The following is a 15,728-nucleotide window of genomic DNA, read 5'->3' on the forward strand; positions in this document are numbered from 1 at the left end:
GACAGCGAGTGAGGGGGTGGGGACAGAGGGAGAGAATCTTCAAGTAGATCCCTACTGAATGCAGAGTCTGACTCAGAGCTCAATCTCAGGAGCCATGAGATCATGACCTGAGCTGAAACCAAGAGTAGGACACTTAACCGACTGAGTAACCCAGGCGCCCCTTACAGATTTTATTTTTAAAAGTAATTTCTACACCCAACATGGGGCTCACACTCACAACCTGAGATCAAGAGTTGTACGCTCCACCAAATGAGCCAGCCAGCCAGGCACCCCACCAAGATGGTTTTCTTAAACATTAGTCCTATCTTCTCGTAGTTCTATGCCTCAGTCTTCCAAATGAAACAATGGACAATAGGATTATTCTTAATAATCATGAGCATTTATTAAGCACCAAGAGTATACTGCAATGGTTGCTATATAAAAGCTTATTTAACAATATAGTGTCCCTGCCATCGAGCTTACAATCTAAAATGAAATACAAGAATGCTGTTAAGACTACCTCAAAATTTCCTTAACTTAGAAATGGCTATTTTGGCAAGTAAGTGAGGCAAAGTGGCCTATCATTTTAGGTACAATGTTAATAAGGCTTTGAACATGATCCAGATGTCAGTGTGCAGCCTTAAGCCAGCACCCCGACATTTCCCTCAATTATATTAGGCTTGGTGAGAAAAAGAGCACTTAGAAGTTGGGTAAGAAGAATGAATTATTTCAAATTGCCTTGTAGGACTTTAAACAGAGAAATGCTTACCAGCCTGAGTTTTTCCACAGCCAGGAAAAACTCTACAAAAAATATTATGAGCTCAACCAAGCCCGTCTTCTATTCCACAAACTTTCGACTTCCTCCTCCTTTCCCAGGGCTGCAATGATGCATCTATCAGGGAAGAAAGTACTGTATCTAGACAAAATATCCTGAAGTAGCAGAGACTTACCATATCAAACTTCCAGGAGATATTAACTTGTATTTTAAAAGAAGAATGAGCAGACAGCAGCAGGGCTGCAGGAGAAGCCTGGCTACATAAGATACATAAACAAAGCAGCTGAGCTCAGTTCAGGCATCTTCAAACCGGTTGAGAATATGGGTAAGTGGTTATTTTACTGTTCCTTATTTCTGGTGTTAGGGGTATTTGACAATTTAGCATCAAGACCCCAAATTGTAAAGCCTGTACTATTTTGTCTATATCCAGAGTATTTAATAAATACTTTCAAAGTTTTCCTTGCTGGTCATGTATTAGCTGACAAAGGCACACTGAAGGGATTTTGATTCTTACTGTCAAATGCAAAGACTGTTTTAAACTTCTGAGTACATACAGTCTTAAACTATATATTGATTATTTTCAATCGCTGATAATTCTTTGAATTCTAAAAGAACACTAAAAAGTAATACGTTATAAATGATCAGAAAACCGAAATAGAATTTACTCTGTAAAGTGCATGCACAAACTTTTAAAAACATACATGCATAGAAATATTTTAATGGCAGAGTGGTACATCCTGAGTTTTTTTTTTTTTTTAATGGCAAAATGACATTTCAGCAATTTTTTTAGAAACCAATAATTTCTTCCTTAAAAAGTCTATGTTGGGAACTTTTTTTAAAATGGTAACACAGCAGCAGCAACATTTAACAAATATTCACAAAATTTGGTTTGCATACAAGTTTATCAAGAAAGAATGGCCAGAAACTTCAAGATAAAATAAAAACACTTTTTATAAAGTAGAATAATCTACTACTTTTGACCTAAAATTGACATTTAAACATCCCCCTTCCAATTTAAAAGTGTCATTTTAATCTCCTCCCTATAGTAAATAAAATCCAATTACAAGATTTGAAATGAAAAACTTGAAACATCTATCCATATCATTCTCTTTTGACAAGATGACAAAAATTAATTATCTCCCACAAAAAGGAGGGAAAATAAAAAATCAAGTATCACCATAGCTGTGGTAGAGGATTTTGGGTTTACAAATCTCAGTCAATGCACTTATTTTTGGTATTGCATGAAATAGCTAGAATTCCTGAATAACATATGTGTTTTTCTAAGACAAGGCAAGTTTGATTACATATAAAGCATAGACATTAGCATGGTTATAAAGGCAGTAAGACCAATACATATACATTCACTTGTTTTTAAGTGATACATTCCAAGCTACATAAAATTTAATTTTGTGTCCTATTCTAAGACCTACATCTTTGACCTTAAGCTTAGAAGCATACTTGCTATAATATGTTAAAAAATACTTCATTTCTTCCAATATCATAAAGTATACTGAATTTTCAAATGCCTAGTATAAATTTTTTTTGCACAAAATTTAGAAAGGCATACTATTAGCTAGCTATAACTACTGTGTTAAATAACTGTAGGAAGGAAGAAGTTCACAAGGAGAACAAATTATAAAACCAAGCATAATTATTGCATTTAACAACAACAAAAAGAAATCAAGTAGTTCTGAATACACTTGTTTCTTGTCTTAGTAATGTGTGTACTCCTCTTATAGCTACTAGTTTGGTAAACATACTTGGATTCTACAAGAGTTCTTTTCCTTGGCTGGTTATTTTTCTTCCTTATGTCCTTCCTAGCAGCAGTTTGAATTATTTATCTTTTGAATACAAAGTAAAACAATGTTTCCATTTTTAAAAAAAATCTGAGTCCTGTGAAAGCTGACTCCCTACTTTCATTTTTAAAAGTTAAACTAATTTTTTTGGACCTTAATTAAAATCTAACATCTATACCATGTGTTGTCTGTTGTTAAATATAGTCTACATTTTGACAAGTTGATAAGGGTTATTAACAAAAGCAAATCATGATTTCATCTGTGTTTTAATTACACAAGCTTTTTTTCTTTTTTAATGAGAAGGAAATGAAGAAACTCATTCATACAGGCCCTCTTTACTCTCAACTATTTTGAGATACAGCTTTAAATAGGGTGGATCAAGTCAAGTAATGTTGGTAATCTCTTTTATTTGCATAGAAGAGAGAAAAAAAATAAAGGAAGTTATTTCCTTCCTAAGGTCTCAGCTAGTTTCTTGAGTCTTTTCTTCAGCTCCAATGGAAATTTCTCATAGCACTTCTTACAGACGGGCTTCATGTCAAACTCCACAAATTTATTCCTAAAGACAGTAACAATAAAGGAAATAAGTAGAAATGTATTCAACACATATATAAATAATGTGAGGTAATTTTACTGAAGTAAATGAAGACACATGACATTGATATTCAGAGCAAAAAACTAATTCTCATCTCAACTTTTGTCATTGTAGTAAATGTAAAAAATTACAATATCATTTGAAAAAAGTCCTTATAAATTGATCTTATACATCTATCTGTATAATACAAAACATAATTACATTTTGGTCTGTACTATGTATATAGGACATCTAATGTCAGTATAGTTTAGGTAAGTAAAATCAATCACACATTAAAGTACTATGTAAACTGCCCAGGGTTGTATTTCTGTAATTTGAATGACCTTCTCTTTGTTGAAGGCAAAATAATCTTAATTAATATTTTAAATGAGGTAGGCTATGAGGTTTCATCTTTCTTTGCATAAAATGGTTTGCCTCCTATCTCCAACAACAACAAAAATCACTTTCAAAGAAATCTTAAATTGCAATGTACTATTTTGATTGGCTATCTGACAGAAAGGTTGGTGGGGTGACATAGGACAGTTTTTAGTCACTCCTAGGAAACAGAAATGAAATAGACTGCCTGTGGTTCCATTCTGTGAATGGTTAACTGTATGGAGAACTCAATTCTTTTTTTAAAAGCTAGAGCAAGACACATTATCAGTTTACTTGTAAAACAGTTCTGGAGAGACCAGGTTTTCAGGCAGCTTAACTGTCTGCTATGCATTTCCAAATGGTAATTACAATTTTGTATTACCGTTGGAATCTAGGGTCCTATGCTGTGAACTGAGGAAATATACAACCTTATAACCTGTGCCTTCTCTTAACTTGTTTTTAGGTGGCACTTCTGGAACAAATCCAGTGGTATATTATTATACGGCAAATGATTAAATCAGGTGATACAATTTTAAAGAGCAAAGTTAATTCCTAATCAAATATTTAATAAAATGAAAACTCTTTTATTTTCAAGCATCACATGGAAAGTATTCCCTTCTGTTTTTCACAGAGATATTAATGCTGAGAGAAATTCAAATGATGTTATTTTTTCACTGACAGTTTGATTTAAATAGTATTCCTGAGTTTTTATTTTCTCCCAAAGACTTCTTAGCAAGAAAGCTATTAAAACTGCCATTTTTTTGGATAAAGGAAATAAATTATCACTGCTTTCAGGGATACTGCTAAGCAAATCTCAACTGTTTTAATTTTACATTTGAATTTTAATTCCTCTTTATGGAAGGAAACAAAAACTGTGCCAATAAAAAACTTCTGGGGCTCGGAACACAATGGTGACTGAGAAGGAACAATGGGACAATCATGCTAGTAATTCAGCAGAATTTCAAAGACTGAACTATTTCCTATAAAAATCAGGAATAGAGTAGGGTTTGAAAACATCAAGAAGATGAATTCATAAACAGCAGCAATGAGCACTCTATGAAAGTGCACACAGACACCAAAGTCAGTGGATTTATTATGTACAGTAGTGGTCTTTGCTTAGATATGAAACATGCTGAGGGGATTTAACAGAGCCTAGAACATGTGGCACTTGGAATTTATCAATTAAATTATTTTTGGCAAAGAAACCAAAAACCAGGATTCTAAAAGCTGTAATTACCAGAGAAAAATACTTTAAAAACTTTTCCCAATATCTATTAAAGACTGGAATTCTTCCTTTTGAATCCACTTGTTAAAAAAAAAAAAAAATCTATACCATGTTGTGATCTAAACAAGGAGATGAGGGAGTCGACAGATTAAGGGAAATAAGTACAAGCTGGTAGTAGGTGGGGATTTATTAACGTAGGCTTTAATAATTTTAATAATTAAGCAAAAGGACCAGCTCTACACCGGAAAAGTACTTGTATTTCAATCTCTGACAGCTACAAATACATGCCAAAAAGAAACAAAAGAAGCAAAAGACCAAAACAGAACAAAATATACTCTAAAGAACTAACCAAAGAAGAAAGCAGTGAAAATGATGACAGAAGGGACAGAAAAGTTTACAAACAGACTGGCTTTTTCTTTTTCTGCTTCTCCTTATCCTTTGCTTCTCTCTCCCGTTTGGCAAGTCGCCTCTTAAATTCTTCTGGCATTTTTTCATAACAGTGTTTGCAGACTGGTTTTAGATCAATTTCAACAAACTTATCCCTTTGAGCAGAACAAAGAAGGAATAGAAGAAAGAACATAAAACAATTAAAAGAAGAACCTTTACTTTCAGAAGGCCTACACTGAAAAAATAAGGAATCAATTCTCTTTCTAAAAATTGTATTTTATAAGAATGTTACCCCAACGTGTTCAGTCTTAGGATTCACACTGGACAAAACTGTAGACTTACTTGAGTGTTAATTTAGTGTTGCAGGTCGAGCAGGCAAAACAGTTGACACACCAGGCCTTATTCAGAGCAGAGACCACTAGAGGAAATGGAAAGACAACTGGTCACACACATTGGTATGGAAAGCAGCGGAGCTGACACTTTCAACTCAAAGAGAGCTGAGGTGGCTTCCATGACGCGTGGAAGAGGTTCTCAAGAGCTTTTCTTTTCTTTTCTTTTCTTTTCTTTTTTCAAGAGGTTTTCTTACAAAAGAATCACATGACTAAAAATTTTAGTGCTGCTAATGTTTACTGAATCAATCAAATCAATTTATTTAAGGCTATTTTTTCCACATTTAAAAAAAAATGGAGCACTTATGTCTTCCATGACTGTAGGCTTCATCTTAGGGAAGATTACGATCACCATTTTCAATCTTTATTTATAGTTAACATTTTTCTTCTTTCCCTTGAGGTATATAAATGGTATGTACCATGTCTTCCCATCAAAGCCTGGCCTCTCACTCCCATGGATGACGGGGGGTAGATATTCAACATGCATTACGTCACTCAGATGAGCTTTTCTGGCACAGGGCCTGCCTACGAGCACACTTGCTATTACCTTTCCATGCCGACTGCCACTGGCCCAACAAAGAAATATGGACAAGATAAGTAATTTAAAAAAATCCAGGGGTGGGGATCCCTGGGTGGATCCCTGGTTTAGCACCTGCCTTCGGCCCAGGGCGTGGTCCTGGAGTCCTAGGATCAAATCCCACATCGGGCTCCCTGCATGGAACCTGCTTCTCCCTCTGCCTATGTCTCTGCCTCTCTCTCTCTCTCTCTCTCTCTCTCTGTCTCTCATGAATGAATAAATAAAATCTTTTTAAAAAAAATCCAGGGGTGCCTAGGTAGCCTCAGCTGGTTAAGTGTCTGCCTTTGGCTCAGGTCGTGATCCCAGGGTCCTGGGATGGGGCCCTGCATCAGGCTCCTACTCAGTGGGCAGCCTGCTTCTCCCTCTGCCGCTGCCACTGCTTGTGCTCGCTCGCTTGCTCACTCTCAAATAAGTAAATAAAATATTTTAAAAAAATCCAGACATTAACTTATTTGTCTGTGGAAGTTTTTCTCTCAAAGCTGACAAGAAGTGAGCTTCCTTTGACAGCTTCTCTCACCTGACAATTACCCCTCATAGGAGGGAGTTAAGTTTTATTTTCTATGGCACTGAAGAGTGCTCTCCTGAACTACTCCTTTCACAAGCTGCATCATGGGCAGTGTTTTGCAAAGTATTTCCCAAGTTGGGTTCTCTGACGAGAACCATGAAGCATGCTGCAAACAAGAATGTTTAAAACTTTGCCAGGAAGTTTCTAGCAGAATTGTGCTAGCCACTATTAGCAAACACAGCTGCTTCTGTTTTGTCCCAGTTAATTAGTCCTGCCTAATTACCACAGGACAAGGCTGGCCAGCCTAGAAATGTCTATAGAAAACTGCCAGGTTTTAGCATCTGCAGGGTTAAAGTGACTCTCGCTGACTGCCATGGCAGACTGAGCTGTTCCTAATAAACACCGCCCTACAGCTTCCAAGTTATATAATTCCAGGGGATAGAAATAGAAACAGATCTCAAGGTTGGCCACGAATGTTCCCACAATATCTACCGTAACAATCCCGTGGCACTGCCCTAAAGTATTTATCATAAAGGAGTAACATATCCAACTCTTAGGGTATTATCATCTCAGCTATGGATGACTTGAGAAATATGCCAAAGACAGAAAAAAAGTAACTGATAATGATCATATTCCAAACAGCAGCAGTCAGTGACTGCTAAATTTTCACATTACCAAAGTGTTTTTGTGTCAAAATGATGCCATATAAAAATACCTACAGACACGTACCATCACCCTCTATAACACGGTTGCAGTGGAAACAAACATCACCAAATAGCTGAAAAAGAAAAAAAAAAAAAAAAAAGGTGGTAAAAATTCAAGATGTGTTAAACTAAGTTTTATAACATCAAACAATTTAATATAATTTCTGTTCTTTCTACCATTTAAAACAAATTACTGGCTACCTAGATCCAGAATTACCAGTACTAGAGAAAATTAGTAAAGTTCACTGACTAGTTTTTGCTTTTTACAGTGAAAATAATTTACATTTCATCACTATCAAAAACAAAAGAAGGCTTTGGAAATGGTCCAAATTTAAGGAAGCTAAAGGAAAATAACAACCCTAGACAGGGTCCGGCTCTGGAGTGGAAAAAAATGATACAAGGACATTACTGATACAAGCGACAAAACTGGAATAAGTACACTAGAGTATTATATCCATACTGATTAACTACAATTATCTAAGAGCACTCCATATTCTTGGGAAATATAAAGTGACATATTTAGGGGTAAAGGACCACGATGAACTTATCAGCAAATAATTCAGAAAACATAGGTGCATATATAATACATATATTTGTATATAAAGATATGTGCATTTATTAATGTATCATTTTATAGAGAAAAACACATGCAAATGATGAAGTAAAAGGTACATAGGTATTCTTTATATTTTTATTTTACAACCTTCCTGTGAGTCTAAAATTATCTCCCAAATAAAAAGTCAAAAGGAGAGCTCTCAGTCCAATGTACATTTTCCAAGAGATTTCCTTGTAGCTAAAATATTAAGTTCAAATTCATCTAAGTGTATCTAGTATCCAATGAGTACAAACCATACCTGGTTATAGTGGGTTTCGCAATAGGCCAGGCCCTTCCTTTCATAATGGCGATGTCCAAGAAATGGCTTTTCACACTTGGCACAAACAAAATGCTGAAAGAAATTGCTAGAGGTCATTTTTGAATTGCCATCTTTTATTTATTTAATGAAGTAAAACTCCAAAGTTAAACTATCCTCAAGGAAGACACATGCAAGTCTGATATAGTTACTTCACTTTGCCAGGGCTCCCCCTGTGACATGTTCAGTCTTACTTAATTCAGGTGTCTTGAATTAAGGTTCTGACAGGTTAAAGACATGGCCTATTTAAACAACACAGAATGAGAAAAGAGGTCAACATGTTAGTAGCATCTATAAGGGAGGGGCTGTTGGATATGGACCATGACATTTCCTGCTTCAAGAAGGATTTAAGAACAAAAGAGCACATCCTGTATCATTACTGAGAGATCACAAAAGCAGTGTGTATTCTATATTAATTTTCTACAAGGTCATTTGTCTCAAAAATGTCCATATTTAATCTTCAGAATCTCCTACACTTGCCAGCACATCTGAATGATGGAAATTCAAAAGTCCTGGTTACTCCTCCACCATTTCAGACTCACCTCCACATGCCACTGCTTGCCCATGGCATTCACCACACGCCCTTCAATGGGCCGTCGACAAGCGCCACAGATGGGGACTCCCATTTTATCATGGCACGGCAGGCAGTACAGTTCTCCCTTCAGCTCCCGGGCATCAGCTGTCAGCTCCTTCCTGTCCATGAGGAAGATACCCAACTAAATACTACTACTGAGAGAGAAGAAACAAGCAGCCAATGTGGCTGACATACTTTGTAGCAGGTTTTTGAAGACTCATTCTAACAATCCCTGTAACTTTTTTTTCCCTCAGTGTTGTTCACAGTAGCCTAAATTAATAGGCTTGAATGGGTTTCAGATTCCTGTCAAAACATCATCATGCAACGATGATAAAATGTACAAATAAGTCTGGATACTGATCATATTTATCACTTCCTTGTCTATTATCACATTATAATCCCTCTGTCTTTCTTAAAAAGCTAGAAGAGAATCATCACAATGTTCAGGATGGACTCGGTAATACTATCTTTCCAAAATAACTGAGGTTAGTTAGAGACTAGTTCCATTTACTGACAATTAATTGTTGCAGGTTATTAAGAGTTAACAGTTAACAGAAAATAAACAAATGAAATGCCCAGAACGTTCCTCCTCCAAATGCTAACGTTCACTATTATTTTCTGTCCTTCATCAGTAAACATTTAGGCAGAGGTGGCACCAATTAGCCAAATAGACTTGTTTACATTTCATCTGTTTTAAGTAATTCCTTAGAAGTGCTAATGACAAATGAACAGAGAAAAATTCCACAGAGTAAAAAAATAAAAAAGAAAAAAAAGAAAACTTCCAGAGTGAAATAGGCAAGAAAATAAGATATAAACTGATAATCACAAATAAAAGATGTGATTTTTTTGTACTTACAGCACAAAGTTGTTTTCTTGATCTTTAGCTTACCCTTATTTCTCTCCACCCTGCAATAATTTAGCATGTGCGTTCACACTGATTATATTAAACTCTTTCCATTTAATTTTTAGATAATTTAGAAAATTGTAACCTAATAATTTATCATGAGTTTCTGAAGAAAAAAATTTCCTTTAAAGTAAATAAAGCAAAATTAAATAAAAGTAGCTTAGGATATTTTAAGATAACACTCTATTACAACTGAAAAAAATTATGTAGGTACAAAGAGAAGACTTTTTAAGAGTTCTTTTTTTTTGGTCCTGTGTTGAGAAAACAGTGATCAAAAATAGTTTTGGGGCAGTTGAGGATATTTTACTATTGACTGAATATTTAGAGGTATGTGGATATGTACATATGTACACACACACATATACATACACATGGGGGGAGTGTATGCTAAGCACACTCAAATGTGGTAAAATGTTAAGTGATGAAACTCAATCATAGGTATTTTTTATATTATTCTCTTGACTTCTTATAGGTCTTAAATTTTCTAGATTACAAGTTGGAGAAAAACAATCGGGTGTGCTGGAGTAACAGAAATACAGAAATATGTGATCTTTCATTTTATTTCTACTATTTATGTAATCAAATGGCAATACCCGCAATTGGCACAGTTGAAATGGTCTGGATGGTAAGGGTCATTCTTGAATATCAGCGGCTGCTCATCAATGATGGCATGGCATTTCTGGCAGATGTATTTTCCAAGGCCTCTGGCTTTCTCACGATTATGACAGGGGCGACATAGATGTCTAAACAAAGCCAAAACTTTTTTAGAAACTTAAATTTAAAATCTGAGGTTCTTTCTAATAATTAAAAAGAAATACGCCCTAAAAAAGAGTTAAATAAATCATTTTTATGTTTTTTTTTTAAGATTTTATTTATTTACTTGACAGAGAGAGAGCAGGAGTAGGCAAAACAGCAAGGAGAAGGAGAGGGAGAAGCAGGCTCTGCAGTGAGCAAGGAGCTTGGCATAGGGCTATATCCCAGGACCTTGGGACCCTGACCTGAGCCAAAGGCAGACACTCAACCCACTGAGCCAGTGACTGATCTTTAAGAAACTCCATTTTAAGTATGTATCCTGCTTCTGTTGGCCCAGGGACACAGAATTCTCGGGTCCTCTCATAACAGATAGCAGGCAAACTGATACACTGAGGTCTTGAGTCTCAGTCCCAGGGGAAAACATGCATGGCCTTGTAGTAGTTACTTCTCCAACCACACCTGATGAGGATGAAAAACTCCTACCTCCCAGCATTCTTGACAAACCCAATATCTGCCAGCACTTCCTGGCAGAGGTCACAGCGGAAGCACTCAGGATGCCAGCTGTTATTCATGGCTTTGATCACTCGGCCAATGATGAATTCACCTGTGGGAAAGTAACAAAGGACATCCAGTGTGCACCCTATTGCTAAAAGCACTAAGGCAAAAGACACGGAAAAAAAATATATGTCTAATACTTTCTCCACAACTCGGGCTTTCTAGGTATGTGTTGGCCACAGTGAGCACTGCATTAGGAGGAAGCTTTCACCTGTGTCCTTGGTTGTGATTCTGTAGTCATAGTTTCTGGTTGTCTTATCACATCTCTGGATCTGGTTTTCTCTTTTCCCAATGATATACAGGGTTCTCTTAAATGCCTTTTACTTCTGGTCATTACCGACAGAGAAAACTGAAATCCACAGCACATTTTCTTGAAACCTATACCTAATTTCTTCTTTCACTAAATTTTAGAACATTCTACTCAGTTTCTCCAATGTCTGGAGACCTTCTAGTGGAATTGTTAGCAACCAGTGAGGTGGCTAAAATGCAAGCAAGTTAAACACTTGTATAACACACAGCCATCCTTAAGCATCTGAAGCACCCCTCCAATATTTTCCCTCTCTCAGCAACCCCAAAAGTGAGTAGGTAAAGGCTAAATTAACAGGGGGCAGGCACATTTCAAAAGATCATCTGATAAAAATCTTAATCAAAAACTAACTTTACAGTAGATGTCCTTAAAAATCATTTCTCTCTGGGTTTTGACACTCTTGTTATATATGTTTGTTATATATGTATACATATATATATTTAAAGATTTGTTATATATGTATACATATATATATTTAAAGATTGATTGATTGATTTATGATAGACAGAGAAAGAGAGAGAGAGAGAGAGGCAGAGACACAGGAGGAGGGAGAAGCAGGCTCCATGCTGGGAGCCCGACGCGGGACCCGATCCTGGGACTCCAGGATTGCGCCCTGGGCCAAAGGCAGGCGCTAAACCACTGAGCCACCCAGAGATCCCCAGTTTGTTATATATTAATGTTAAGGCAAAGGACTGATAAAGCACCTGGATGCTACTTATAATGAGCACCCAACACCATTTTCACCACTGACATAATTTTGAGACTCACTTTTTACTTTGCCATTCAGCAGCAAAACTTACCACACTGATGACAGCAAGGAGCAAAGAGCATCTGAAAGTCATGTTCACAATACTTCCTTCCTTCAAACTGAAATAGAAAGTACCATCAATTTGTACAGATGAAACAATCACAGGATGAATATAATTATTCTGTGGAGACATATAGGAAAGTTGTTTTTGAACTAAGTGCTCTACCCTAATAATTTATAATTCTACTGAGAGTTTTAAAAGCAGATGTACTTTTGTACCTTCCCTAAAGATACACCAAACAACTGAGGTGACACCTGATATGGCTCCAGAATCCAGTGGCCTCCCTTTACTGATGCTCTTTTCTGGCTTGCGGACTCATCTTGAAGAGTCTAATTGAGAGCTGTAGACCCCTCTCCTGAGAAAACAGTCACATACACACAAACCCCTTCTCACTTTTTTTTTTTGGGGGGGGGGGCTGATATCTGAAATGTACCACAAGCTTAAATATTTACAAATGGTAGGTATTCTAGTATATTTTAGATTTACACATTTTAAAGTGAGGCCAAAACTGATTTAAAAAATAAATATTCTATTTTAATAGTTGGAAAAATTTTTATCCTCCACTTTTCTCCTTGAACTATTTCCATTTCATTTTCCCCAAAGTTTTATCCTGGTGTGATATTTTTCCCCTAAACTCTATACTGAAGTCTTTTTTTTAAAAAAGATTTTATTTACTCATGAGAGACACAGAGACATACGCAGAGGGAGAAGCAGGTTCCCTGTGGGGAGCCTGATGCAGGACTCGATCCCCAGACCCGGGATCACGACCTGAGTGGAAGGCAGACACTTAACCGCTAAGCCATCCAGGCACCCCTATACTAAAGTCTTCAACGGATCACCCTACCATACTTCTTAGCAATTAAAATGTTATGAAACTTTAAATTTTGTTTTACTTTATGAACCCATAAGGCTCTAAAACATTCTTTTTCTTCTGGATTAATTTACCATTACAATGATTATTAATACACAAATGGTCAAAACATGAATATGTCACAAATGGCAAATTTCACTTTCCACTATTTACTTGAAAAGCCTATCTTAATGAGATGAGCAGGGCTCCTCTTCCTCTCACAATTATTCCATGTATCCACGGATTGATATGACCTACCATTGGAAGACTCAGGGTTCAACATTAATTTTTATTTTGGGGGTTGCTTTTAACCTCTTCACATAAATAAGTCATGAGAATTATATCCTGTCACCCTTTGAATCATCGAACCCCTTGCAAGTTGTATGTCAAATATATCACATGCTATTTGACTATCAAAATCTATTTTTAATGATGTATCAATAGTCAACTCAGTTTGCTCAATCATGGAAATTAGCTGGAGATTTGCTCAATTTATTGAACCTACTCGGCTATAATTAATTGGCAGACCCGCAAAGCAGATTTTGTGCCAGAAAAAGGCTTACTTCATTTTGAAATTCAAATGAATAATGAATAAGCTCTGATACATTTAATGAATCTGTTTTTAAAAGTTAGAAACAGGTGGTAATACACTGATACGTTTATTGCTGTATTAGCCAATCCTGTGTCATATTGCACTGTATAGCCCCAAGCAGGGGTTATTTATGAAGCAGATATGTTCCTTTACTGGATATATATTACATATATATGTAGAAATCTCATGTTTTGCTTTTAGCAGTAGTCAAAAACTATTAAAATATAGACTCAGAATCAACTCCATTGATTTAGTCGGAAACCATAAATTGTTTACCACACACCCCAGTGTGGTGAAAGACCAAGGCTCAAAATTGTTTGTGTCAACTGGCCACTTATATTTAATAGCAAAAGACTGGTTAATGATAATAATGCATCACAACATCTTTAGAAGGAAAGGAGTGTGTGTGTGTGTGTGTGTGTGTGTGTGTGTGTGTGTGTGTTTGTGTGGCAGTTTTATTACAGTTTTTAAAATCAGTAATTTTTAATGGAAACAACTTGGCCAAAGATCTGTCACAGAATTTGGAGACCCATTAAAACAAAGTTTAATAAAAAAAAGAAAGAAAAGGAACACTCAACTTTTAGTTTGTATTTAACAAAAGGGGGAGACATATATTGTTTCAAATAAAAACAAAATGAATCCAGCAGTCAGTATATATATTATATTTACTGGCAGAAGGTAGACAAAATCAAGATGAGTTGTAATTTGAATAAGTCTTTTTCTTTTCTTTTTAAAAGATTATTTATTTCTTTATTTTAGAGAGAGGGAGAAAGCACAAGGAGGGAGGAGGGACAGAGGGAGAGGGAGAAGCAGACTCCTTGCTGAGCACGGAAGCCGGACATTGGGCTGGATTCTGGGACCCTGAGATCATGACCTGAGCCAAAGACAGATGCTTAACTGACTGAGCCACCCAGGCACCCAGTCTTTTTTTTTTTTTTTAAGATTTATTTATTTATTTTAGAGGGAGAGGGAGTGGGCAGGGGAGGAGGAGAGGGAGAGGAAGAGAATCGCAAGCAGACTCCCCACTAAGTATGGAGCCTGAAATGGTGCTTGATCCCACAACCCTGAGATTATGACCTGAGCCAAAACCAAAAATTGGATGCTTAACCACTGGAGCCACCCAGGCGCCCCTCGAGTAAGTCTTTTAAGATGTGATTCAAATAGGTAGCATAGCGTAGCAGTTAAGAACACTGACCATGGATCCGAAAGGCCCGAGTTTAAATTCTGGCTGAAGAACCACTGGCTGCGTGGCTTTGGCCAAGTTGTTTAACCTCTCAATGCCTTGTGAGAGTCACCAAGCCTCTTCTGTTTTGGCTGTTTGTTCTGGCTTTTAACATAAACTCATCATGTTTATAATTTCTTACCACTGCTCTTTCTGCTTTGCTCTTATAGGATTCTCCCTTTAAAAGGATGAGTCCTGTAGTATAAATATACAGAGGAATACCATTCAGCCATAAAAAAGAAGGGAATCCTGCTATTTGCAAAACAATGGACAGAACTGCATGCCATTATGCTGAAATAAATAAGTCAGGCAGAGAAAGACCAACACTGTGTGATCTCACTTATATGTGGAATCTAAAAATGCCAAACTCACAGAAACAGTGAATAGACTGGTAGTTACTGGGGTTTGGAGGGATGGGGGAAATGGGGAAATGTCAGGCAAGGGGCAAACTTCTAGTTATAAAATAAGTAAGTTCTGGGGATCTAATGTACAGATATAGTTAACAATACTGTATGGTAGACTTGAAGTCTGCTAAGAGAGTGGATCTTAAATGTTCTCACCACACAAACACACACACACGATAATTACATGAGGTGATGGATGTGTTGACTAACCTTACTGTGGTTATCATTTCACAATATGCACATATATCAAATCATCATGTTGTATACCTTAAACTTACACAATGCTGTCTGTTGATTAAATTTCAATAAAACTAAAGAAAAAGAATGAATCCTTTTGATTAGGAATGAAAAAGGCAAAGTCTTAAAAGGAAGTTCTCATGATTACTCCCCACATTTCCAAATCTGCCACAATTCTGAATATAGAACATCCAACACAGTTCCAGGCTTCATCCTTAACAAGAAAATTCATGAGGTAGGGAAAGACTGGAAGGCTTACAACTTTGAGGACACGTGACTAATGTCTTCTGATTCGTGTCCTGGAGCAATTATTCATAGTAAGATTTG

The 15,728-nt window shown here is 36.4% G+C and overlaps 1 protein-coding gene across 11 annotated transcripts in view; it reads right to left on the minus strand.

Annotated features, from left to right (window-relative positions):
• Positions 1-357: 357 nt before the first annotated feature.
• LIMS1 (LIM zinc finger domain containing 1) overlaps positions 358-15,728 on the minus strand; it is a 146,701-nt gene continuing 131,330 nt past the window's right edge. For 7 of the 11 annotated variants that reach the window (XM_049115376.1, XM_025462720.3, XM_025462711.3 and 4 more), the window contains exons 3-10: positions 12,088-12,154; positions 10,909-11,029; positions 10,266-10,415; positions 8,737-8,887; positions 8,138-8,230; positions 7,309-7,357; positions 5,451-5,526; positions 5,076-5,263 (exon numbers count right to left, since the gene is read on the minus strand). In XM_049115376.1, the coding sequence (XP_048971333.1) occupies positions 5,116-5,263; positions 5,451-5,526; positions 7,309-7,357; positions 8,138-8,230; positions 8,737-8,887; positions 10,266-10,415; positions 10,909-11,029; positions 12,088-12,154 (855 nt within the window). In that variant the 3' untranslated portion in view covers positions 5,076-5,115. Of the gene's footprint in view, positions 3,107-5,066; positions 5,264-5,450; positions 5,527-7,308; positions 7,358-8,137; positions 8,231-8,736; positions 8,888-10,265; positions 10,416-10,908; positions 11,030-12,087; positions 12,155-15,728 lie in introns of those variants that run through there. The other 4 variants (XM_035696101.2, XM_025462698.3, XM_025462683.3 and 1 more) reach the window with 2 other exon arrangements.

Source organism: Canis lupus, chromosome 10 (assembly GCF_003254725.2).
Source record: "Canis lupus dingo isolate Sandy chromosome 10, ASM325472v2, whole genome shotgun sequence".
NCBI classification, from domain to species: Eukaryota; Metazoa; Chordata; class Mammalia; order Carnivora; family Canidae; genus Canis; species Canis lupus.